This window comes from Typopeltis vanoorti, chromosome 14, assembly GCF_054136105.1.
Source record: "Typopeltis vanoorti isolate ZY-2024b chromosome 14, IOZ_Tvanoo_1.0, whole genome shotgun sequence".
Lineage (NCBI taxonomy): Eukaryota > Metazoa > Arthropoda > Arachnida > Uropygi > Thelyphonidae > Typopeltis > Typopeltis vanoorti.
Window position 1 is genome coordinate 120,430,756 of NC_143562.1, and position 25,906 is coordinate 120,456,661.

Here is a 25,906-nt window from a genome sequence, read left to right on the forward strand (position 1 = left end):
ATATTAAAAACGAGGATATTAGGAAAGAAACTTGACATTGTCAGCATCCAGTAATGCATTAGCACAGCTAATCTCAGGTGGTATGGTCACTTGAACAGAATGGATTAGGAAAGATTAGCAAAACAAGTGTTGTCTGCCAGGTTGGCAAGACAAAGACCCAGAGGAAGACCAAGATATAGGTGGATTGATACAGTAAAAATTGCCTTAGAAGATAGAAATATAAGAACTGATAATGTTGGAGTCTTGACAGGTAACGTACTGATTTGAAGGAAAATTGTAGATATGAAGTTAGTAATGATGTAAATTTTTCATGTAGTACTATCATATTTCATGTAGTACTTTTTCCAGGCAGTAAAATAAATAGAGTGATTGAGGCATTGGATATGAGGAGGGAGCAAGCAAAGGAGTTGATGGTTTTAATGGGTACGAATGACTTGACAGAGGACAAAGAGCACGTCATCAGAGTGGATATCAGGAGGCTGCTTAGACGGCTAAAAGAGAATAGTGTGACAGGAAGGGTAGTAAGCGTGTTGCCTAGGTATGACTGTGGTGAGATGAAGTGGAGAGCAAGGATTATTATTATTACGTGATACCTCCAGGTAGTCCAAAGACTCATTGAGGGAGGGTACCTACTCTACAACTTACCACAACTACACCAACGCCATCTACCACCCACCACTAGTATTTTTGCAGGCAATCACAAACATCTATGCTCATGGTGGGATTCGAACCCGCAGCCTTTTGACTGGAGAGCGGATATGCAAACCACTTGTCCAACCAGGCTACCCAATGATATGTTAGCTGAAATGTGTGAGGAGAAAGGAGTACAGTTTGTTAATGTGTGGAATGAGTTTGAAGGACGAAGTGAACTATATAAGAGAGATGGACTGCATTTGAGTGGTTATGGTGCGAGTCACTTGGAGAGACTTGCTGCTGGAAGGTAGAGAAGTGAGTACAGAGAATGAATCAGATCAAGTGAGAAGTGATGTGGAAGAACAGGAGAGATTGAAGAGGCAGTTATGAATGAGGAAGTGAGTGGCATGAGTATGGAAAATGAGAGAATGGGTGTGCAAGAGGAACAGGGAAATGGGGAGGCTCAGGGTGGACAAGGGTATACAGCATGAGAAAGGTGGATGCTCCAAAAGGATGTGAGAGCATGTGTAGACACGAAAGGAATGAGATGACCTTGGATCAAGAGGAAACAGTTGGAATTGAAGAGGGTTCTAAAATGAATAAGTAGAAAGGGAAGTGGCCCTAGTTGAGCATGGAGAGATCACATCGAATGAGTGGTATCAGTGGAACTAGCTGCAGATCCAGGAATGAGCTGTTGTGTTTGTATACAAATGCTAGAAAAAGGATTAAACTAAATTTATTATATTCTAACCAAGTAGGGGAAAAAACTTCCAACATCTTTCTCTAAATCCAGAGTAATATAATAATAAGGTGAGACACCTTTTGGCAACTTGTATAGGTAAATATGACTTCTCCATTGTTTCTGCCTTAGTATCACCATCTCTGGGTCTGGCTTCCACTGACAAGACCTCAATAAAGCTCGAAACTGGTCTGGGTAGTGCCCTTCCCTTAATGCATAGCATTATACATCTCCACAAGGAGATGTGCTTTGCATTATGGGATTTACTAAGACAAGGAGTGATGAGAGCTTGGTCTACCTTTACCACGAGTTGCCTCAGTCCTGAAGATACTTCAGTCACAAACTTTGTTTGCTTACATTTGGATAAAGGATTAAACTAAATTTATTATGCTAGAAGTGAAGAAAAGGCAGATGAAATAAGTGAGACATGGTTAGATGAGGACAACATCCTGAGGAATAGAGATGGAAAGGTATGATGTGTTTCGTGAGGATAGAAGGGATAAAAAGGGGGGGGGGTGCTATTGATGATAGAGAAAGAGTTAAATTCCATACAAGGTAGAGATGCAAGAAGGAAATAGTGCCAGTGGTTTTGAGGCAGTATGGTGTGAGATAGAGGTGAATGGAATGAAATACTTGGTTGGATGTTGTTATAGACCAGGTAATGTGGATGGTAGTGATAATGAAACATATGATCAAATTAGCACCAAGCAAATAAGAAAAGAGTGATCATTATGGGAGATTTTAATTATGGCAGTATAGACTGGATGATGAGATAGCAACTGGAAGTAAAGAAAATGAGTTTCTTGAGTTTTTGAGGGATAACTACCTCAGACAGTATGTAACAGAGGACACACGAGGATTGAGGGTCTTGGATTTGGTCATCTCATCAGAGGATGTAATTATAAATGAGTTGTCAAATCAGCCACCAATTGGTGAGAGTGACCATGAGGTGATTATCTGGGTGGTTGATAGCAGTGTGAGGACCTTTGTGAGAAAAGGTATATGTGGAACTACAAGGGGGGAGTGATTATGAAGAGCTCAAGAGACAGCTTGCAGGTATAGCATGGAATGAAGAGTTAGCTGGAAAAGAGATCAATGCAGCTTGGGGGGGGGGAGGGGTTTCAAAACTATCTAGTAGATGTAATGTTTAAATGTATTCCAAGGGTGAGAAGGTTAAATAAGGTAGGTGTGAAATGGATAAATAAAGAGATTAAGCATGCGATACAGGGAAAAAGGGCATTATGGAGGTAGCATAAGAGAAGTGGAAATAACTAATTCCACGAGGATTACAAAGACCAGGCAAGGCAAGGTGACTTGGTTGGTGAGGGTAGCTAAAGTGAGGTATGAAGAGCAGTTAGCTAATGAAGCCAAAAAGAATCCTAAGGAGTTTTTTTGATATGTAGCCAGTAAAAGAAAGAATGATTATCGAAGGATGGCATTGATTGGAGAAAATGGTATAAAGACAGCTGTTGTGGAAGATGTGGTGGAGATACTTAATGAGCAGTTCATAAAGGTCTTTCAATCTTGTGAATATGACTTCATGGAGAGATTGAGAGCAGTTGATGATGAGGAGGAGAGACTGACTGTAAGTGAGCAAGAGGTGTATGGGGAGTTGAGCAAACTAGATGTTAATAAGGCTGTGAGACTTGATAATATATCACCATATATTCTGAAGGAATGTGCCAGGGAGTTGATGCTGGTCTTGACATATTTTTTTAATACGAGTCTTGCACTGGGTCAAGTTCCTAAGGAGTGGAAGGAGGGCAAGATTGTGCCACTTCATAAAGGAGGTGATGGAACTCGAGCATCAAACTATAGGCCTATCTGTGTGTCAGGTGTTGTGGTTAAGTTGTTGGAGAAGCTTGTGAGAACTAGGATCTAGAATTGGGTTGACAACAAAAGTATTATCTTTGATGGACAGCATGGATTTGCTAAAGGGAGGTCATGTTTTAGTAATGTACTTATTACAATAAGGTGACTGCTCCCTTGGACAGAGGAGAAGGATACACAGTAATATACTTAGATTTTGCAAAGGCTTTTGATAGATTACCACATGATAAGTTGATAGTCAAACTTGAGTGGATGGGGTTGGATATTAGATTAGTGCATTGGATTGGAGACTGGCTATCTGATAGGTATCAACAAGTTGTGTATGGGGGAGTGATGTCCAGGAAAAGGAAAGTCAGTAGTGGTGTGCCTGGCTGTTTTAGGGCCATTACTGTTTAACTTGTATATTAATGATATTGGTGAAGATTTGGATGGAGATATTCAGTTGTTTGCAGATAATGCAAAGTTGGGACGAACCATGAAGAGTAGAGAAGATGTGACTTTACAAGAAGACTTGAATAAATTGAGTGATTGGGCATGGGAATGGGGATGTGAGTTCAATGTTACAAAATGTAAGGTTTTTAAATTTGGAAAACAAAGATGGGATGCAGAATTTATGCTTGGTGAGGATATATTATCAGAGGTAGAGGAAATAAGAGATCTGGGGGTGATAGTGGATAAGGATCTGAAATTTAGGGGACACGTAGCCAAAATTGTGAAGACAACACAAAGGCTTCTGGGAATGATGCGGAGGACACCGACTTGTAGAAGTAGGGAGATTCTTGTTCCATTGTATAAGGCTTTGATTAGGCCAATCCAGGAGGAAGAGGGTATGATAGAGACCTACAAGTTGGTAAGGGGTTGTTATAGGATCAATGCTGGAGAGGTTCTACAGAAAATAGTGGGAGATCAGGAGAGAACCAGAGGTCATCCCTGGAAACTGTATAAAGAGGGTGTGAGTAGGGGGGGTGAGAAGCAGGTTTTTTTCATGCAGAGTTGTGAATGATTGGAATGCCTTGCCTGAGAGTGTAGTGTCTGCAGAGAATTTGAGTGTGTTGAATGCACGGTATGACAAGCTGTGTGTATGATTAAATGACCTCCCAGATGAGTCTTTGACTTAGTGGGGGTCTTGGGTTATAATAATATCCTGTACACCTCTTGAGGGTACATGGCAGGAATTAGATGATGACGACGACTAATTTCTCTCTTATTCCATATAAATTTATTCAGTTGACTTCCTACCATACCAGATTTGTTAATTCAATTGTCTATTTTCATATTTAATTTACCATCTTCACTAAAAATCATGTCTAAGCAGCTGAAATGTTTCACTTGTTCTATAGGTTCTCCATTCACAATGCAGTTGATATTTTCAATGCTTCTGCCTATTTTCATTGTCTTTGTCTTGTTATTGCTGACCTTCATACTATATCTGGTACAACAGTTATTCAATTTAGTCAGGGACTAAATTGAATAACTTGACTAAATTGACTGCAGACTTGTAGCAGATTTATTTAGAAGTATAGCATCATCTGCATATATCAAAGAGCTGACATTAACATCTCCAATTTTGATATCAGGTTTAATACCACTTTCCTTCATAATGTGATCCATATAGATAATGAATAACAGAGGGAATAATGTACATCCTTGTCTCACACCAGATTTAACATTAAACGATCTTCCTGTACTTCCTTCAATTCTAACTGCTGACTTACAACTCAAATACAGTTCAATAAGGAAGCTACAAAGCAAACTCAAATACAGTTCCTTATCCTGAAAAACCACTTTCCATTTACAAAATCTCAAAAGTAACTGTAGATTTTATATTTATAGTCAGAGATATGAAAGTTTACTCTTGGATAATAAAAACCTTGATTTCGAATGCTGTCTAACGTTCCTCCTTTAAATGCCTACTGGAAAGATTATGGTAAAACAATCTTTCTATTTTCATTTTCAAGATTTCAAATCTTTTCCCTCTTCCTCTCCCTGTACAAAGAATTCCCAAGGAAAAATGATTGAGCTCTTGAAAAATTAACTTGCACTATCTGTTCTCTGAAACAGCCGTGAAATCATTACTGCTTTCACGGAACCTTTAATATTCGATAAACATTTCTCTACCTAAATCAGAAACTTCATTTATATAGTTCCAGAGTTGCTATAAATTTCTTCCAGAACTGTTATTCCAGTTACCTTTGTATCTTGGAAATGGTGAGGCAGACTGTCTCCAATTGTTGTAAGTAACATTATGTATTATATAAATGTCATGGTTTGTTTTCTGTAAATCCAACCATACAAGTGCAGAAATTCATTTCTTCACTTGTATGGTTGAAACTGTATTCATGAAATGTATTCATTTTGTTAATTGATTTCTAACTAGAATTATGAGTAAACAATAATTATTTAGGAGAAATAGCACACTTTTAAATAAATATTTTGTGATTATTTTTTAAAATGACTGTTTCATGAAAGTAATTAATTAACTTCAAAGTTCATTGAGAACCAAAAACAACAACAACAAAAAAAAAAATGGTAATCTAAATTAAGCAAAATCTAAAGTAATTAGGTGAAATTTACAATAACAAAACAAGATTCTGACATTTGTTTTTCTAGGCTCACACAAGATTTACAAGCAATTTCAACCATTTTCTGAATAAACCATTGGTATTTTATTACTAAGATAACATGTACAAAATATGAGAATAAAAGTTTCTCATATGTTGTCCTGCCATTTACAGAAAATAAATATGATAAAAGAACTAGAAATATAAAAATATATTTTCTATGTGTAGTCAGTATCTTTGTATAAACTAACCTATAAACACAGGTTAATCCGGTTAAAGGTTCTCTTGAGTGTAAAGGATTATCACAGTATGGTAATTCTCTAAATACTAGCCATCAGTTATCTCGAAATGGAGATAACTGATGGCTAGCACTTTTTATCCATATTTCTCAGCTCTGTACTATGCTTCACATCCACATTTTGGTTGACGTGAAAACTTGTCAAGGCTTGGTAGAAAGTTAACTTATATATCTGAAAGTTAGGTTAGAAAGAAAGCATTTGATCAAAGACTAGAAACATTATGGGATACAAAGGCAAGTGATGAAGTCATTAGCTTCTACATACAAGTTGCTCAGTTGTGAAGTTACTACACACACACAAACTTTGTTTGCTTACACTTGGATAAAGGATTAAGCCAAGAACATGATTTCTTGGCATCTTTAATCTATAGAATAACCAAGTGGAAAAACTTTCAACAAGTTCTGAAAATATTATGAGACTGTCAAAAAGAAACTACTGCACATGTAACATTGTGAACTAGGATCTTGCATCATGAAAATGCAATCAGAAAATGGTTTTCTGAAGAATATGAGATTTGCTTATTAGATGTAATGCTTCAGATCTCAATTATGCCAGTAATTATTGGCAAGCAGTGCACGACTGCTGATTAATAAATAATGGTTACAACATGAACCTGAACTTGTTACAATTTATATTATCATCCAATTATTCTACCTCTGTAGATATTAAAAGACTTTACATTGCGTTTTTGTAAGATTTTCCTGTAACCCTGATGAAATGTACAAGTATTTAGGAGCAAAACTCGTAGGGATTACTTTGATTCATGTGAATGACAATAAACCCAGTCAGAAATAGGGATCTTATTGATCACAAATGCACAATGACATACTTGTGTATATGAGTGACCAATTTATTTAGATACATCCCATCATCTGTGGAATTCACCACTTTATCAGAGACATTCACATGTCCAGGCCATATAAATCAAGTGTTTGCCAAAGGATTGTGTGCATAATATCTGTGTGATAATGGACCAGCAACAAAATCAAAGTGGCCATGGTATGACAGCAGTGAACATGCTGGTGCAAGTACTACAGAAATTGTTTCCTTGCTGTGTTCATGTACATTGAGTCAAGTAGGCAGTTATGTTGTTGATATAGCTTGTTAAACTTGGGAGGCTAACAGAAAGTAACAGGAGTCATTCAGTGATTGTTATAAAAATGGATAGTCTGCAAAGGAGCATATCAGGTGCACTAATTCTGACTGTTACAGGCCTTATATAGCAAAGCAAACAACCTTTCTGAGTTCCGTTCCTCTCAGCTAAGAGCATAGTGTTCTTGAAGGCAAAGTTGCCTAGGCTGATGAATCTCAGTTCCAGTCTCCTATATTTGCATCCTATGCCATTGGTAATGAACCACTGGTATTGGGTTGAGATTTCTTGGCACTTTGATATTCACACTAAGAATATTAATCTAAATATTCTTAGTTCTTTTATTACCTAACACTGTCATTCTTCCAGTTTATTCATCGTAACATTTATTTCCTGCAAGATAATGAACCACATCTTGTAGAAAGTTTTTCACTTGGTTATTTAGTAATTCTTGTTTTAATCTATTACCCAAGTTTAAACAAAGTCTGCTCATGAAGTATCTTCAAAACTAGACTACTTGTATACAGTCTGTTGACTTCACCCTCACATCAATTGCCTTAGTATCCTATAATGCAAAGCACACTTTCTTTCAGACACATGTTTAATTATAAATTAAAGATACCAAGAAATTATATACTTGGTTTAATCCTTTATCCAAGTGTAAGCAAACAAGTTTGCTCCTGAACTATTTTCAGGACTGGGGCAACTCGTATATAGATGCTTATAACTTCACATCACTTGCCTGAGTATCCCATAATGCAAAGCATATGCATCTTTATGGGTATGTATAATGCTATGCATTATGGGAAGAGTCACTACCCAGACCAGTTTCGACCTTTATTGAGGTCTCGTTATTGGAGCCAGACCCAGAGGTGGTATCACCCTAGATAAAGAATTAAACTAAGTATATAATTGCTTGGTATCTTTAATTTATAGCAGTGGTTCCTAACCTTTTTCTGCTTGTGTACTCCTTTTAAACCCATTTTAAGCCCAAAAACACAAAATACTGAATGGAAGATGTTAAACTAGAAGCCTAATTCTATGAGGAGCATCCTCCGCCGGTGTTAGTGGTAAGCTGTGGCTGCTTGGTGGGAAGTCTAAGAATTAATGTTTTCCAAATCTTGGGAATTCCGGCAACATTACTTTTTACAGTAGTGGTAATAGCATAGTAATGCTGTCACTGTGCAAAGGGTAACTTGAATGTAGAGTTGATGGGTGGTTATGTATTGGTGCCTGAGGATGAGAGTAGTGAGAATGTAACAAAAAGAATAGGTGCTCATCTGATAGTAAAGAGTGATAATGTGAAAGTACAGTGAGTGGTAAGAAAGTTATGAAAAAGTGAGTAGGTAATCTGCAAAGAAGCACTCACTTGTAGCATACATGATGTAAGCAATGCAAGCTCAGCAAAAAAGTCAGGAACGGCAAATGTGGTACAAATGGGAATGACACAGCAGAGATTAGTAAACAGAGGAAATGCAAAAAATAATGGAATGATAGATGAACAAAGGCAGAATGTCAAAGAAGGTAATGTGAAAGATATGAACACAGATGAGAATACTGGGAAAGAACTAGTAAAGTTGAGGAATGAATTGAGGTGTGTGTGGAGAGTGAGATATTTAGAGAAGAGATTAGTGGTTGAAGGTGTAAGGAGGAAGGTGCCAGTAGTAGATAAGTTAAAGATGAACAATTGAAGTGGAATGTGAAAAGTAGTGGTGAAAGAGATTAAAATGGAGTAGGTGTTGATAGTATGACTGAGAGGAGCAATGATAGGAAGCGTGACTGAGATTGTGGAGGTGAGAAGTACAGAAGAATCGATTGTGCTGGAGGGAACAAATGATTTGTGAGGTTATGTGGAATTGTGAGTGTTACTAGCGACATTGAAGCAGAAGAATTGTTGAGTGTGTTGCGAAGGTATGACAATAGGGAGCTGAGGAAAAGAGCAATGATTATGAATTGCATGATAGCTAGAATGTGCAGGAAGAAAGCATTGAGTATGTGGATATATGGGATAAATTTGAAGTTGGGAGAACTGTTTGCTGCATATGCTCAAATGGTCTGCATTTGGGTGAGAATGAGTGTTTTGAAGCTGGGTAGATTGTTGATGAGAGGAAGAAGTGTGCAGCCAGTCAGGGAAACAAAAACTGGATAGTGGGGCTGAGCATAAGCTGTCCGGATTCTTCTTCTTTGGGTGCCATCTCCTATTAGAGGTTGGTGACCACCTTGACAAATTTTGAGCAATCTTCAGCCACTCTGAGCAGTCTCTCAGAGTTCATGGCAGTCCACTGTCTGATGTCTACCAGCCAAGATTTCCTTCATCTTCCTTGTCCTCTTCTTCCATTTATCTTCTCTTTTATAATCAATTGAAGTATCTTATATATTTCATTATGAAGTAGGTGACCAAGATATGCAGTTTTCCTTCTTTTTATGGTATCTAAAAGTTCACGTGATTTCCCCATTTGTTCCAGTACTTCCTGATTGGATGTTTTTGCTGTCCATGGGATTTTTAACATTCGTCTGTATAACCACATCTTGAAGGCTTCAAGTCTTTTTATTGATGTTGTCTTCAAGGTCCAAGTTTCTGCACCATACAGCAGTACAGACCATACATAGCATTTAACCATGCATACTCTAAGCTCTAAATTTAAACTGTGGTTACGCAGTGTTGATTTCATCAAGAGAAAATTTTTTCTTGCCATTTCAATTCTAACTTTTATTTCCATTTCAGGATTGCAATCTTCATTTAACCAGCATCTGAGATATTTAAACTTTGCCACTCTTTCTATTTGTTTCCCATTTAAAGAAAGTGCTGAATTAAGAATTGGTTTCTTGCTTATGACCATGCATTTAGTTTAAGTGATATTTATTTTTAATCTCATTTTTTCACTCTCTTCATTCACTAGTTCCAGAAGATTTTGAAGATCCTGAATATTGTCAGCCAGGAGAGCTGTGTCATCATCATATCAGATGTTACTGATGATTTCACTATTTACATTAATCCCCATTCCTTTCTTCCTTTCAAGAATTTTTGAAATATGGCTTCTGAGTATATGTTAAAAATAATAGGTGACAGTAACACATCCTTGCCTTACTCTTTGTTTGATGTTAATGGAGTCTCTAATAATGTCATCAACTTGAACAGATGCCTTTTAGTTCCAATATAAGTTTTCAATGATCCTGATGTCTTTACTATCTAATCCAATTCTTTTTAATAGTGCAATCATTTTAGCATATTGGACTTTGTCAAATGCTTTCTCGAAGTCTATGAAGCAAATGAATGTTTTCTTGTTTTGATCTATACATTTTTGGAATAAGATTTGAGAACAGAAAAGTTCTCTTGTTCCCAAACTGTTTCTAAAGCCGAATTGCGTATCACTGATGGTGTCTTCACATTTTCTGTATATTCTTTTTTGAATTATTTTCAGAAACATTTTGAGAACATGACTCATTAGGCTGATCATTCTATAGTCATTACAAGTTTACACATTTGCTTTTTTAGGTAGCATGATGACGGTTGACTGTAACCAGTCTTGAGGGATTATATCTGTATCATAGATCTTATTAAATAGCTTTACTAATATATTAATGTTGTCACCTTCTAATAACTTTACTATTTCTGCTGGCATTCATTCCAGGACTAAGGCTTTACCATTTTTAGCTGAGTTCAGTGCACATTCTACTTCTGATCTTAGAATGCATGGACTTTCCTGTTCATAAGTATTTTCTGGGTTCTGTCTGTTATCAGTAAAGAGTTCTTCTATATATTTCACCCATTCTTGTATTTTTTCATCTTTTTCAGATATCATTTCTCCTTTTTTGTTTTCAAAGATATAGAATTGTTTTTTCTTAAATATACCTGAGATCTCTTTCAGCTTTTTGTGTAGATTAAAATTGTCATCCTTTTCCTGTAAAATTTCTATTTCTTTACATTTTTCATTCATCCAGATTTCTTTTGCTTCTTTGATCTTGTGTTTAATAATTTTCTGAACCTCTTTATATTTTGTTGGACTATGATTTTTATATGATCTGCGTTGATCCATGAAAGAAAGAATTTCATCAGTTATCCAATCTTTCTTTTTTACTGCTCTATTAGAACACAAGGTATTGGTACATTTCTCTATGAAGACAGATTTTAATTTGTCCCATGATTCATCAACCCTCATGATGTCATCATTCTTGATCAGTGCTAGCTCTTGATTCAGATCTGGACTCAATTTGTTTCTTAATCTCTGTTTTTTTTTTAATTTTCCTGTCAGGATTAGTGTTAGATAAATGGCAAGGGAAGACAAGAATGCAGTGATGTCCTCATTGGGAGAAAAACAGAGTAAAGAACTTGAATGATGGCATGAGAAATTATTGAAAGAAAATGAGACCACCAATGCAAGGAGAATTAGGATTAAGTCTGCAGAGTTCATGATCTTGATATATTTAGTCAGTCTGCAAGTCATTGGTGTCAGTGAGTCATGGCTGACAGATGGTGATATATTCTCGGGAATAGAACATGATGGTTATGTCATTTTTTTGCAAGGACAGAAAATATAAAAGAGGAGTTGGGATATTACTGATGATTTCAGAAGAGCTGTATCCCTCCTATCAGGTGGAACTTTAAGAAAGCAGTAGTGATATGGTTTTGAGGCCATTTGGTATGAGTTAAGGTGAGAGCATGAATTTTATATTTTTCTGACAGCACTCAGAATGTTTTGTCTCATGGTCAAATTGCAGATGCACCATCTGAAGTTATATGCTGGATTGAGACAAGATTTGTTTGTAATGTATAAAATAAAAGGAAACAGATGAATTCATTACTGTTTTCCTTTTTTTGCTTAAAAAAATAGAAAGTTGGAATGGACTTAAATTTGAGATCTGAAAGTTAATTTTAATCAAAGATGAAGTGGGAGGGAAAAAGCCCTTTATTACATTTTAAAACCTGATAAAACTCATGATTATACGGAATACTTCCATTCAGTGAAATGGACACGATAATGTTGAAATAGATTTTAAAGCATAATAAATCCACATTTAACCTGGATATTATTGACCTGTTTTTTTTTTTTTTTTTGTAATACTCCATTAATAAATAATAATAAAATAAATCCTTTATCACTTTTACATTCCCCAAAGAGAGTAAGTAAAACTTTTTCAGCTCTAACTTTCTGAAATCAGTAGAACGCCAGTCTCCATGCTTAGTCATCAATGGTAGTTAATTCACAGCTGCTGATGATTTGTAGACTTACAGTGGAAATTATGGCATATTTTGAACTGTAAATGGTGTTATTATTTGAAATAATGAGAGTTCTGCAGTCAGTTTTCTAAATTTTCTGGGATGAAACACCACTCCTCTGCACCCAAGTACACTCAGGAACTAGAAAGTCTAGAAGCCGGTTAAAAGACAGGCTTTTAAACAATTCTGAAACATCTAAACGTATAAAATGATGATAAACTATGAGGAGGGAAAAAAATAGAAATAGTTTTAAAAAATTCCTCTTCTCTTCCATTTCTCCCTTTGGAGAAATGGAGGAAGAAATGGTGGAGTTCTTTTAGTCTTAACTTTTCAGAAATTGGGAGTGGAGAGCAGTCTATTTTAATCCTAAACTGTTACTGGGAGCTAGAGCACAGTAGACAACTGCTGCCATTCTAAACCTTAACACTCATATTGTTGTCTGAAATAGTGCTAGTTCTACAGTCATTTTTTTCTGAGATGAGTTAAACATCACAAGAGAAACTCCCCTCCCTCCACTTTTCTGCATCAGTGATTGAATAATTCAGGAACTATCTGAAGTAAAGGTAAAAAAAGTTCCTGTAGTCATCAACTTAAATTGAATCTATGACAGTCTTTCTTCTGGTGGTCCTACATTATTACATGACACCTCCAAGAAATTGCCACTAGGCTACATGCTGCGATGCAGAATTTTTTATTTCTAATTTTAAGCATTTCTGATAAACTTGAAAGAGTTTTAAGCAGAGACGTAGTTCAGTATGTTCTTGTCCCACCTTTTTTTTCAAGTTAACAGAATAGAACTTCATTTTCATTTGTTGCTGCATAATACAAAACCATAGTCATTCATATGGTTATAGTGCAATAAATAAGCAGCTTGTTACAGTACTTGAGTATAGTAATTTTTACAGTAAAGATAGCTTCTAAAGTTCCTGTTTGTTGACCCATTAATCCCCCTCCCCAAAAAAAATCTGAGTTGCAATCATTAAAACTTCTCTTTCAACCTGTTAGATTAGTCAAATCTGTTCATAATTGACTCCTGTTGACAGATCTTCCTCCTTCCTCTTTCATCAATGCTAATCCAACAGGTTAAAACTCCTATTGTAACTTGTTGACCTAGTCAAACCTATTCATATCGACTCTTGTTGACAGAGAAATTCTTCCTCCCCTTTCCTCAACATTTTGTATTTTATGACTCAAATTTCTTATTATTTACACTGAACTTAATTCATTCAGAAATATAAATTATTCTGTGATAAAAACAAATTTTATAGGCCATTTTCATTCTGAGGAAGAAGAAAGTGATGGAATTAACACTAGATAAGAAACTTGCAACTATGGAAAATGTTGAGATTTTACTCAGTAAATTGCATGATACAGATTCTGAGAAAATGGTAAGTCTTTTGTATATCCTTGATTTCATATATTCCTGAATGCAGAATTTTATACTTCAGTGCATTCAACTTGTAAATTATTTAATCTGGTATGGTTACTTGAACATTGATTACACTGTCCAACACAATTTTTGCTGACTTTTATATGAGACTTGTTTTTTACTAATTTGGGTGTGCTGATTTCAAATATCAAACCCATTTTTCTCTATCACGTCAGGTTTTTCCTCTATGGCATTTTCTTTTTGCTAATTTGTAAGTTTTTGATATTTTTAAGGAGGCAGTACTATTTAGAGGTTCAAAAAAAATCAATTTTTTAATATTATTTTCTGAAAGTATGTACTTTTAAAAATCTGTTCCTAACTTTTTATCAAGAAATTCGAAAAATTCCTGAAGATATAGCCTATTATTCAAAGCGGTGCGCAGATCAGAATCAGAGCGCTCACAGCTCTCGTTTGTTAGTAAACTAATAAATGTGTAAGAACCTGCAACGGCACGTACTGGCACTTTGAATGTGAGAGAGGCCGATAATTAGATACATAACTACTTAACAATATTCATTAAAAATTACAAGAATATTTATAAAAAAAATAACAATTTTATTTACACACGAGTTTCAGGGAATAAATTTTTGTTTGTAGCAATTTCTGTTGTGTGTTCTGTTTTGGCAATCCCTTTGAATACTCCAACAGTAGTTGGCCATCATGTGAGAAGCCCATCTTCCATGGTATCGATCTTCCATAGTTTTTAAGTCTTGATGAAATCTTTCGCCTTGTTCATCGCTTACAGCACCTAAATTCTCCAGAAATCTATCAAGATGACTGTATAGGAAATGAAGCTTTATGTTCATGTTGCAACCTAGGCGCTGGAAATTTTCAAGCATTGTTTCCACTAGATCTTTGTAATTGCATGCTTTTTTTGTTTCCAAGAAAATTATTCGCAACCATCGTAAATAAAGTCCAGGCCTCTTTCTCAATTTCGTTCATAGAGTTGATGAAATTTGGGTCTCTCATTAAAGTTCTAATTTGCGGTCCATCAAATACACCTGCTTTAATTTTTTCAAAATTAAGTCGTGGAAATTTTTCACATATGTATTGGAAACAGTCACCTTGTAAATCTAAAGCTTTAACATACTGCTTCATAAGACCTAGTTTGATGTGTTGAGGTGGAAAAATGATTTTTTTCTCTGTCGATTAAAGGTTGATTTATAACATTCTGTTCTCCAACGTTTAAGGATATTCTAAGAGGCCGATGTTACTGACTCCAGTGTTGGTTTCTAGTTCGACTATCTCAGAAGCATAGAAAACACGGAAACTTTGTATATCCTCTTTGAAAGCCAAGTAAAAAGTTCACCATTTTAAGATCCACACAGATGATCCAGTTATGGTCTGTATATTTTAATAACTTCAGAACCTTTTTAATATCCTCATATGTTTCCCTTAAGTGGACTGAATAGCCAATAGGAATTGAGCCATATACATTCCCATTGTGTAGTAAGACACACTTGAGACTTCTGCTCGAACTGTCGATAAATAAACGCCACTCATTTGGATGATATTGTACAACACTCATTTCAGTTAGTAAACCTGACACATTGTTACAGTAAACAAACCCACACTCGTGTTTAAAATATTGTACAAGAATACTTTCCCTGCTACGATAAAAAGTTATCTTCGTATCTTGCTCCAGTAAGTTTTTTTCGTTTAATCTTGAAGCTAACAATTCCGATGATTCCTTTGATAGGCCCAAATCTCTTACTAAGTCATTCAATTCTGCTTGAGTAAAACGTTGTGGTCCAGAACTAGAAATTAAATTTTCATTGTCTAAATGAACATCTGGCATATCCCAATCATGCTCGTTCTCAAGCAAAGGAGGTCCTTTATAAATTGGCACGGCTATTTCATTGGAATGAGCAACTGGCCGAATTGCTGAGTCGAGATTTGGATACACAATTTTTTTCTTATTCTTTTTATTATAACCAGAAGTCTGAACTAAACAAAAATAGCAATCATTTACGTGATTTTTCGGTTCACGCCAAATCATTGGAATGCCAAAAGCTAATTTTTGGCGTTTTCCCGTGCTCCACTGTCGTAAATTTTCTACACATGACTTACACACTTTATTTGGAACCCATGACTTGTCCTGATCTGCAATTTTTACTTCAAAGTATGCAAAGTACACTTTCTTAACGAAATCAGTGATATTTGTCCTTTGAATGGGAACAGTAAAGCTGCCACAAATGTAGCAGAAGGAATCTACACTATTGACACAATTTCGAGTAGTAGACATGATGTATTTTCTTCACTGCCGACTAACATGCAGTTAACAAGACAAAAAAAACCAGAGACTTTATTGAAACGTTATAAGCGCTCATCATACTTTCACGATCGATTAACGATTGACTGATTTCGATCGTTCTTTGCCCGCTATGACGCATATGGCATTCATTTGTTTTAGGCAGTTGTCATCGCCTACTTTTCATCACCTAAATGTATTAGGTCGGTTATCGGCCTCTCTCTCGCATTCAATGCGCCAGTACTTGCTGTTGCAGATTCTTACGCATTTATTCGTTTACTAACAAGCGAGAGCGGTGAGCACTCCGATTCTGATCTGCCCACCGCTTTGAATAATAGGCTATATCTTCGGGAATTTTTCGAATTTCTTGATAAAAAGTTAGGAACAGATTTTTAAAAGTACATACTTTCAGAAAATAATATTAAAAAATCGATTTTTTTTAATCCTCTAAATAGTACTGCCTCCTTAAAACTATCAAAAACTTACAAATTAGCAAAAAGAAAATGCCATAGAGGAAAAACCTTACGTGATAGAGAAAAATGGGTTTGATATTTGAAATCAGTGCACCGAAATTAGTAAAAAACAAGTGTCAGATCATAATCAGCAGGAAAAAAAAATTTTTTTTTGTTGGCCAGTGTTATCAGTCATGTTGAAGTTAAATGAAGAAAACACACATTTAAAGATAATAATTACTAACTAAATTTATTTAGCTAATCAATTACTATGTCAGTATTTTATCTTGGTCATTGAAGCATCTTCATGGGCACAATGAAATACAGCTAAGCACATGACACTATCAGCACACTATCAGAAAGGCAAGATCCTACGATTCTAATAGGTAGGCACCCCTAATGGTGTTGTGGCCGAAGGTCTCAAAATAACAGTCTCCCATATTTTAGGTAAAGTGAGGTAGCTGAATTTGCTTTTATTCTTATTTTTAAATAATTGATTAATTTAAATGCTATCAGTTAAATTTATTTAAATGATAACATGAAAAGCAGTCAGTTAACTATCTCAAAATGTTAGTGCAATGAATATCATACTCAAGAACTGTTTAAATTTTAAAACCAAGATGAGATTTATGTAAATGTAAGTCTATTATATAGTCTGAAATTCTGGCTATATCATTTTAAGTTTTATATCAAGCTAATGAATATAATTGTTATACTTTTGAGAATGATAAATACAAGTTTTTAAGCAGCTTTGTGTAATTAAATTTATACCATTGTATCTTTATTTTTATTTCAAAATAATTTTTCAATATGTGATATTTTTGATATATTTATAATAAAAACTATGCTATTTTGTCTAATAAAAATAAACATATTTTCACTTTTGATATCAAGTTTTTGTGGTCTCTGTTGTCCATTGTAACAATTCCAGTTTAACAACAGTATAACTCAGAAAGTCATCATCGTCGTCGTCGTCCGGTAGCATCCTCTAGCAAGAGGGTTGCAGCAGATGAGCAGCTCTTCTCATTTTCTCTCTGTCTGTCGCCTCTGTCATTTTTAAACCAGAAAGTAACAATTATTTATTCCTTTATCTAGTTTCCTATGAACTGTGGCCTACTTCATTGGGAATAAAATTACTTTTCACTTTGAAAATGAAGTAGCAGAATGACTTCTAATGCACTAACTTATTTCTAACCCATTAATTTATGTTAATGGAATCATTGTTAACCTGATAGCACATGTCATGTTGAGATATCACACACGCTTCATTGTTGATTTTTGCTGTATAATGTTTATGTAATTTTGTAGACATCTTTAAATTCGCAAATATAGCTGTTAAATTTAGTGTATGTTATTCCTGTTAGTTCTCAAATTACTTTAAATTTTTCCTTTGTAATACAATAAGCCAAGCCTGATTTCCATGTGCTTTTTCCCCCTAATTTCCTTAATAGATTCTTTTATGTGAGTTTCTCGTAAATGTCCCTTTTTCCTATATGCAACACATGGAGAATATTTTTGACTTCTTCAGAGGTGAATGACATTTTCTTTCTTTCTTTCTTTCTTTTTTTTTTTTTTTTTTTTTTTTTTTTTTTTTTTTTGACGATCTAAAACATTATATGGATTTTTTTTTTCATAGCTGTGAAGACAGTGTTGAGATTATACTGTTTTAATACACTGTTTTATGTGTGATATTTTTTTTATGTATAGTAAAGTGACTCCATCTTTATAATTTGTTTCTTGCATGTTTCCGGTGACATTTAATGTTTTTTTTGTAGAATGTTATTAATATTTACAGATTATAGCAATTTTTAACAATCACCTCAATCCACCAGTGATGAATTTTTTTTTTCATGTATACAGAGAATGCTAATCTGTTTTGTTCAGTAACTGAGATGGGCACATCCAGTGTTCTGTTTTCTTCAATTTCTGATGTAAAATGGATTTTAGGGTTTAATTTTTAAATTTTAATTTTTAAGCTATCAATTATACTTTCCTTGTCTGGCTGGCGTCCAAAGAAACACTTGAAACTATCAAGTGTTTCTTTGGTATAATGTAGCTGTATTTTTGTCTTAGCATAGAATTTTTCAATGGCAGTCTTTTCAAAAGAATAAACATACATATTATCTTGGAAAGGTGAAATTGTGCTTATGGCTAAACTTCCCTGGGTTCATAGTAAGTGTCTTCAGGTTGAAAGAAGATGTTATGTATACATTGACTGAAAAGGTGGTGTCTGGTGGAATTAGCTCTTCTAATAGTAACAATGTAGTTTCTTTGCTAGGTACTTTAATAAAAAAAAAGACTTGTTAAACTTGTGAATATTATATACATGATCTAAAATAGTGTCCTTTATCTTGCTTATGAAATCTTTTGAGTTCTTTTTGTAGGAAGTTGTTTTTCTGACATGAGGGGTTTGAAGTTTTGTTAAGTACAGCAATCCTTCAGTTTACAGTTTTGAATAATATGCTTTTTGAATTAACATGCTTAATAAATCAATACCACAATTTATACAGCATCATCAAATTCCTGATGTGTACCATCAGGGGGTATATTGGGTATTATGATAGTACTACATGAAAACACTACATTATTACTGACTTTCTGTTGACAGTTTTCCTCCAATTTAATCTGTTATCTGTCAAGACTCCAATGTTATCAAATCCTGTATTTCTCTTTCTTTTAAGGCACTTTTTACTGTATCAATTCACCTAGAAGACTTTTATTAACAAATGGTGAGTGAATTTTCAGCCTCATTCTAAATGCATTCAAAATATATTGCCTTATTTTCTTTGCATGATTTAAACTTTTTATTTATTTATTTCAAAACTATCTTATTCACTATCTAGTTATTCTATCCTTCAATAAATGCAATAAAGAAATTTTATTTTGAATCAGGAGAATTAATTTCTTTGCAGATTGTCCCAGATTCTTCATAGATTCTGGTAATGAGTCTTCTAGATACTTCTACAAATATTTGAAATGAGGGGAAACTCGTCCATTATATGAGATGCGTAAATAAAAATTGAAGAGGCATTTGTTTACATAACTCCTCTCCAAAATGCAATTGCGGTGCACTTTAATAGATTTGAGAGTGAATAAATTTTTCTTGCCAGAAGACTGGTAATTGGTTAGCAGGCATTGGAATAAAAGTGAAACAATGGATTAGTGACAAAATTAAAGAGAAACATGCCATATCTTACAAATTATTACACATAATTTGATTTTAGCTACTTTAAATTCTATTAAAGATGTTCCCTTTGTATCTGAAATGAAATAGTGGTGGTGCATTTTGGCACAATTCATACTATGGGCAAGTAAATTTTTTTTTTTTTTTTTTGTGACTAGTAGATTTAAAATATGGTATTTCTGGAGCATTGGCTGTAAAGAGATTGGATGAGATCATATCTCCTTAACTTACTCCTCTCTGTAGAGGTATTTTTAGGTTTTTTAAAAAGAGTAATCTGGGTTTTGATGCCTGTATATATGGTTTTGTATTAACATGATATACGGTGGTTCAATGCCTTGATCTTTTAGTGCCTGGAAAACCACATTGTCATAATGTGTCAAATGCTGTTTTGAAATTGCTAACTAGCAGACAAAATGGAAGATGATATTCTCTGCATTTTTGAGTTACCTGGTTTACTGTATGTATATGATCTATTGTGGAGAATCCTTTCTTGAATCCTGCTTGCTCTTTGCTGCTATTTTCATTTAGTGTTTTTGATTATGTTTCATATGGTTCTTGTAAACATTTTATGAAGGTGGGATTTTGGCCTATAGTTATCAGTATTCTCTCTTTTTTTTTCAGTATGATATTTAGTTTTATCCTGCTCAGAACTAAACAGTGATCACCTCCCATTTCAAATCCTTTGTATAGTCTTGTGTCCAATGTGAAGATATTGCTATCAACAAAAAACAGTGAATGAGGCGTTTCTTATTTCTTGCATCTTCTCTCCTTGTGAATTTGTGCACATCTGTGTTGGAACATGATGTTAGTAATCACTAGTCCATGTCTTGAACAGGAATCCAGTAGGTACTTACAGCTATCATTATTAACTTTGCTCTTTTCTCCAAATTTTCCAAAAACATTTCTATATATCTGATCTACTCTGCTGTTTAGATTTCCAACAAGGACCAACTTTTCCTTTTCTTTATTTATTTAACATAGGTTAACAATTCACTTAATTTATTCCATTCATGCTGGCCTGGATGAAACTTCTTGGATTGACCTTGAGGCAGGGCTGTCATATCACTAAATAAGTATAGAGACAGAGATACATACTATATTTAGCAACAGTATAATTAGAGATTTGAATGAAAACAAGCTTGCATAATGAAAAACATCTCCCTCCCACAGATGCTATGTTGCATACCCTCAAGCAAAATAAAATTTTGTTGTGGTGCAAAACAAAGTATGTAACTAAATATATTGTTGCAATATCTTCTAATATTCAGTTGCAGAAAATATGTCTGCACTGTGTTATAAACACCTGTTTATAAAATGGTGCAGAAATGAAACTATTTATGGAAAGCAGCTTTTCAAAATCAAATAATGATTTTATATAACTTGAAATCAGAATTGCATTTTTAGATTTTCTATATCATTAAGCCAGTTTATTCTACTGAAAATATTCAAACTAGCATATATAGCAGGGGTGGCCAACTATGCATCCTTTTGAAGCCTAATCTTTTGTAATTTCATCGTTGTACTCAATTATTCCTCTGAAGTAGGTGAAGTTACCTGCTCTAGATTCTTACTATCAGTTTCAATTTTCAGATTGGTGTTTCTTTTTCCTATTTGCACAATTCTTGTTTTGTCTATATTTAGGTTTAATCCAAATTTCATACATTCTTCCTTTATTTTATCAGAAATTTGTTGTCGATCTTTTTCCGTGCCTGCATGTAATGCAATGTTGTCTGAAATTTTAAGTTTGTTATATTTTTCCCATATATTTCAATTCTGGAGTCCTCTTTGTTTAAGGCCTTACTGGTTGCTTCTTCCAGTATGAGATTGAACAAGTCTGGTGACAGATCGCATCCCTGTCTTACTCCACTCTCTATGTTGAACCAGTTGGTTAAACTGGTTCCACTTGTACTGCTCTTTCAGATTTCTCATATAGATTCTTTATTATTCTTATAGTTTTATTGGGAATTACAAATTCTTTCATAGTTTCCCATAGTTCTCTTCAATGGATTGAATCAAATGCAGATGAAAGTCTATGAAATTTATATAGCAACTTTGGTTGTGCTCTAGCATCTTTTGTATTAATTGTCTTAAGATGAATAATTGATCAGTTGTGCTTTGTTTGGTCTGAAACCTGCTTGTTTTCTCCTAATGCTAGTTCTATATATGGCTTAATTTGTTTTTGGAGTACTTTTGTAAAAACCTTACGTGGAATACTGAGGAGACTAATGCCTCTGTAATTATTGCATTCTGTTTTATCTCCTTTTTTGTATATAGGAGTTATAACTGATTTGGTCCAATCAGTAGGTATTGCTTCATTTTTTGTAGACCCTTTAAAATAATGTTTTTAATGGTTCCAGAAGTTATTCCTTTCCTGCTTTTAAGAATTCTGTGTGTGTCTGATCAATACCAGGTAGTTTTCCTAGTTTTAAGTTTGTCTATTCTGTGTGCTATTGTTTCTTTGTAAACATATTTGTTTCCCTTGCATTTTAGTGGCTGGAATAATAAAATTCTTAGCACTGTTTTTATTTTAGAAGTCTAAAATATTCTTCCCATCTGATCATTCTTTTTGTTTTACTTTCAATTAGTTGTCCCTCTTTTTTATATATATATATATATATATTTTTAATCATTATAATTTTTGTTGTCTGTGTCTTACTAATTTGATCTATTTGTTTATATAATCGATGGAGGTTATTTTCTTTTGTTAGCTTCTCTGCCATTTTGCCTTTTTCTTCTAACCAGTTATTCTTGTCTCTTTAACTAGTTCTCTAATTTCCCTGGTTAATCTATTATATTCATTTCTGTTATATGAGGGTGGTCTGAAACATTCTCGGCCTAACAATGAAAAACGAACTTATAATTTCAAAATTATTTTTATTTCACCACATAATCTCCCTTAAGACTAATACATTTATTCCAGCAATGCTCCAGCACCGTTATCCCATCCTTGTAGTGGTTCTCAGTAAGATCTGCAAAATACTCATCTACAGCTGGCATCACCTCTTGATTCGAAGAAAAACGCTGACCAGCAAGGAAGAGTTTTAGTTTTGGGAAGAGATAGAAGTCAGAGAAAGCCAAATCTGAGGAATAGGGTGAATGTTCCAACAATTCATAGTGCATATCCCTTAATTTTCCTATTGCCAAAACACCTTTGTGGGCAGGTGCATTGCCCTGATGAAAGATGATTTTTTTCTTCTGCAAACCGGGTCTTTTCTTGTGAATTTTTTAAACTATTCTGGTTAAAAGATCGGAATAATATTCCCTGGTTATTGTTTTACCCTTTTCAAGATAATTAATAAACAAAAGCCTTTAGCATCCCAAAACACCGATGCCATGACCTTTCCTGCTGATGGAACTAAACAACTGGCTTCTGTCCATGGTTTTGACTGCTGTTTGGATTGTGGTGTGTAATAGTGAATCCAAGGCTCATCCATAGTAATAAATCAACACACAAAATCAGTTTTATTCTTGTTAAAATGCTCCAAGCACTGTTCAGAGATTTTCATGTGAGTGCGTTTTTGATCTGCTATAAGCAAGCACGGCACCCATCTTGCGCAAAGGTTTTTCATATGCAATTCTTCATGCAAAATATATCCCACACGTTCTTTTGAAATGCCTATAGTCTCAGCAGTTTCACACACTTTGACTCGCCAGGTCATCCAATACCATATCGTGCGCTTGATCAGTGATTTCTGGTGTTGTTACACTTTTTGGACATCCTTCATGTGGATCATCTTCAAGGCTGGTACAGCCATGTTTAAACTCGGCAGCCCATTTCTTAATTGTCAAAAACAAAGAAGAAGAGTGCCCATAAACTTTTATGAACTTTGAATGAATTTCTTTTGGTTTTAAACCTTCTTTTACAAAGAATTTTATAACCACATGATACTTAATTTTATTCATTTCAAGGGATACAGACACTTTTGCTTCAGACAGCTGTATAAAACAAACTACTTGATAGAATGACTTGCAATTTCACATACTCCAATATGTGTTTTCCTTCAGTTGTTTAATGCATACAGAGCAGCCTGCTCTGATTTCTTGCCTATCTATACTGATGGTTCAAGATTTGAGACCTCATTTGACTGTGCTGCTGTATTTCCTGATATTACTATATCCAGCCAGATCCCACTTGATTGCAGTAATTATACAGCAGAGGTGCATGCCATTCAGCTTGCACTTATGCATATAAAAGAAAATTGTCACCAATTTGAATTATAAACAGAGGAGGAGATGGTAATCTCCTCCCCTGTTTATAATTCACACCCAGTTGTTTTGTTGAGGTCTTACAACTGTTGTACAAAATAAGGACCCTTAATTTTGATGTTCAGTTGTACTGGATTCCCAGCCATGAAATGAGACTGCAGATGCAGCTGCTAGATCAATTCATACATTTTCAACATACTGTTGGACAACCCCATATACAGACTACAGAGTTATAAGCTAATTGCCCAGCGACAGTCATCAGTGCAGGAAGCACTGACAAACAAATTGCACGAGATAAGCTTGAAATTAAACATTGACAGTCTAGTCAATGTTTAATTTAATCAGTGTAGAAACAGAAGAGAAGAAGTTGTTGCTAGGATCTGTATAAGTCACAGTCACAGATATGTATAGGTCATCTGGCACATTCTTATTTACTGAGGGTTGATGACCCACTTATGTGTGGAAAAGTGCAACACACATCTCATTATTTGTCATATTCTGGTGGAGTGCTAACACTTCACATGAGAGAGGAATGAAATTTTTACCTATTCGGCCAAGCTATATACACTCAGGCAGAATTTTTCAGATTCAGATAAATTGCATGAAGTTTTTAGCTTTTTCAAAATAATTTATACAATTACATTCGATTATAAATTCTATTTATATGTAAATACTGCATTGCTTAACTTAATTTTTTAATTAATACTTTTCTGTATATAACATTTACTAATTTTTCTCATTTTGACTAATTATTAATACTTTGTGTATTGCTGTAACCTTTAATATGGTACAATATTATGACCATTTGCTGTTCTTACACCAATAAACCGTTGGTTGATTGATTTATGGTTTGATGCAGTTCACCATAGAAGACCTACTTTATAATTTTGTGTTATTACCAAATGGAATAAATTACACTTCTCTGCATTGAATTCCCCTCTCCATTCTTCCATGTCCACTCTATTAGTCTTTTAAGATCATTATGAAGAGACTGGATGTCATCAGAAAATTTACTACTCTGCCTAATTTTATATCACTGTTCATCTAATTTTATATTCTGTTCACCATCAGCAAAGAGAGAAATTATACTAGTAATGCATGAACCCAAATGATTGTCAAATTAAATAAAGTCCCCCAAAACTGAACCCTGGCAGTCATCTGAATGTTAGAAGACTCCTTTAAATATTACTTCTTGCTGTTTCTTTGCTGAAATCTAATCCCCCTCCATGTGTTCGTGGTGGAGAGGACCTCCCAGTGATGGTGCTGGCCCTTTTTGTTCTTGTTCTTTTTCTATGCTTTTCTATAGGTTATATGGTTGGGAGCGGGAACTGCCTTCTCTCGATCCTATAAACAAGAGAAGGGAGTTCCACGAGGTTCTGTTTTAAGTGTTATGTTTTTTGTAATCAGTATCAACTCGATAACAGAACAACTTCCCCCAACAATAAGTGATGCTCTCTGTGCCGATGACTTCACTCCACCATCTTCTGTCATTCATGTAATATGAGGGTTTATAGAAAGACATCTGCAACAACTCTTTTATGATCTCTCAAAATGGGCACTTACAAATCACTTCAGACTTTCACAGCAGAAGACAGTTTGTGTGCACTTTTGCTGCAGACGTGGTCTTCATCCTGACCAACTAGGACAATCACTAATCCCAGTTACACCAGAAACTAAATTCTTTGGACTGATATTTGATATCAAACTCAGCTTCTTCCCTTACATATGTCAATTTTGAGACAAGTAGCATAAATCAATGAACATTCTATACACCCTATCTTCCACCTGTTGGGGTAGCTGACAGATGTTCTTTATAGATCAATTTATAGATCAAAACTTGTTTATGGGTTTTAAGTGTGTGCTTCTGCCAGGGAAAGTACAATGCTATGGCTAGATCCTGTTCACCATCAAGCCATCAGAATTGCAACCTGAGCATTTCCTATACATCAAGGTAAATGAACCGTCTTTGTCACTTCAACACCAACAGCAATATCTGTTGTATGTACCAAAAAAA

General features: G+C 34.6%; 1 protein-coding gene across 1 annotated transcript in view; it reads left to right on the forward strand.

Moving 5' to 3' along the window:
- Positions 1-25,906, forward strand: part of LOC150099865 (charged multivesicular body protein 7) — a 128,642-nt gene that overhangs the window by 76,916 nt on the left and 25,820 nt on the right. The window contains exon 7 of the mRNA XM_090404029.1: positions 13,639-13,758. Coding sequence (XP_090260155.1) covers positions 13,639-13,758 — 120 coding nt within the window. The remainder of the gene's footprint in view (positions 1-13,638; positions 13,759-25,906) is intronic.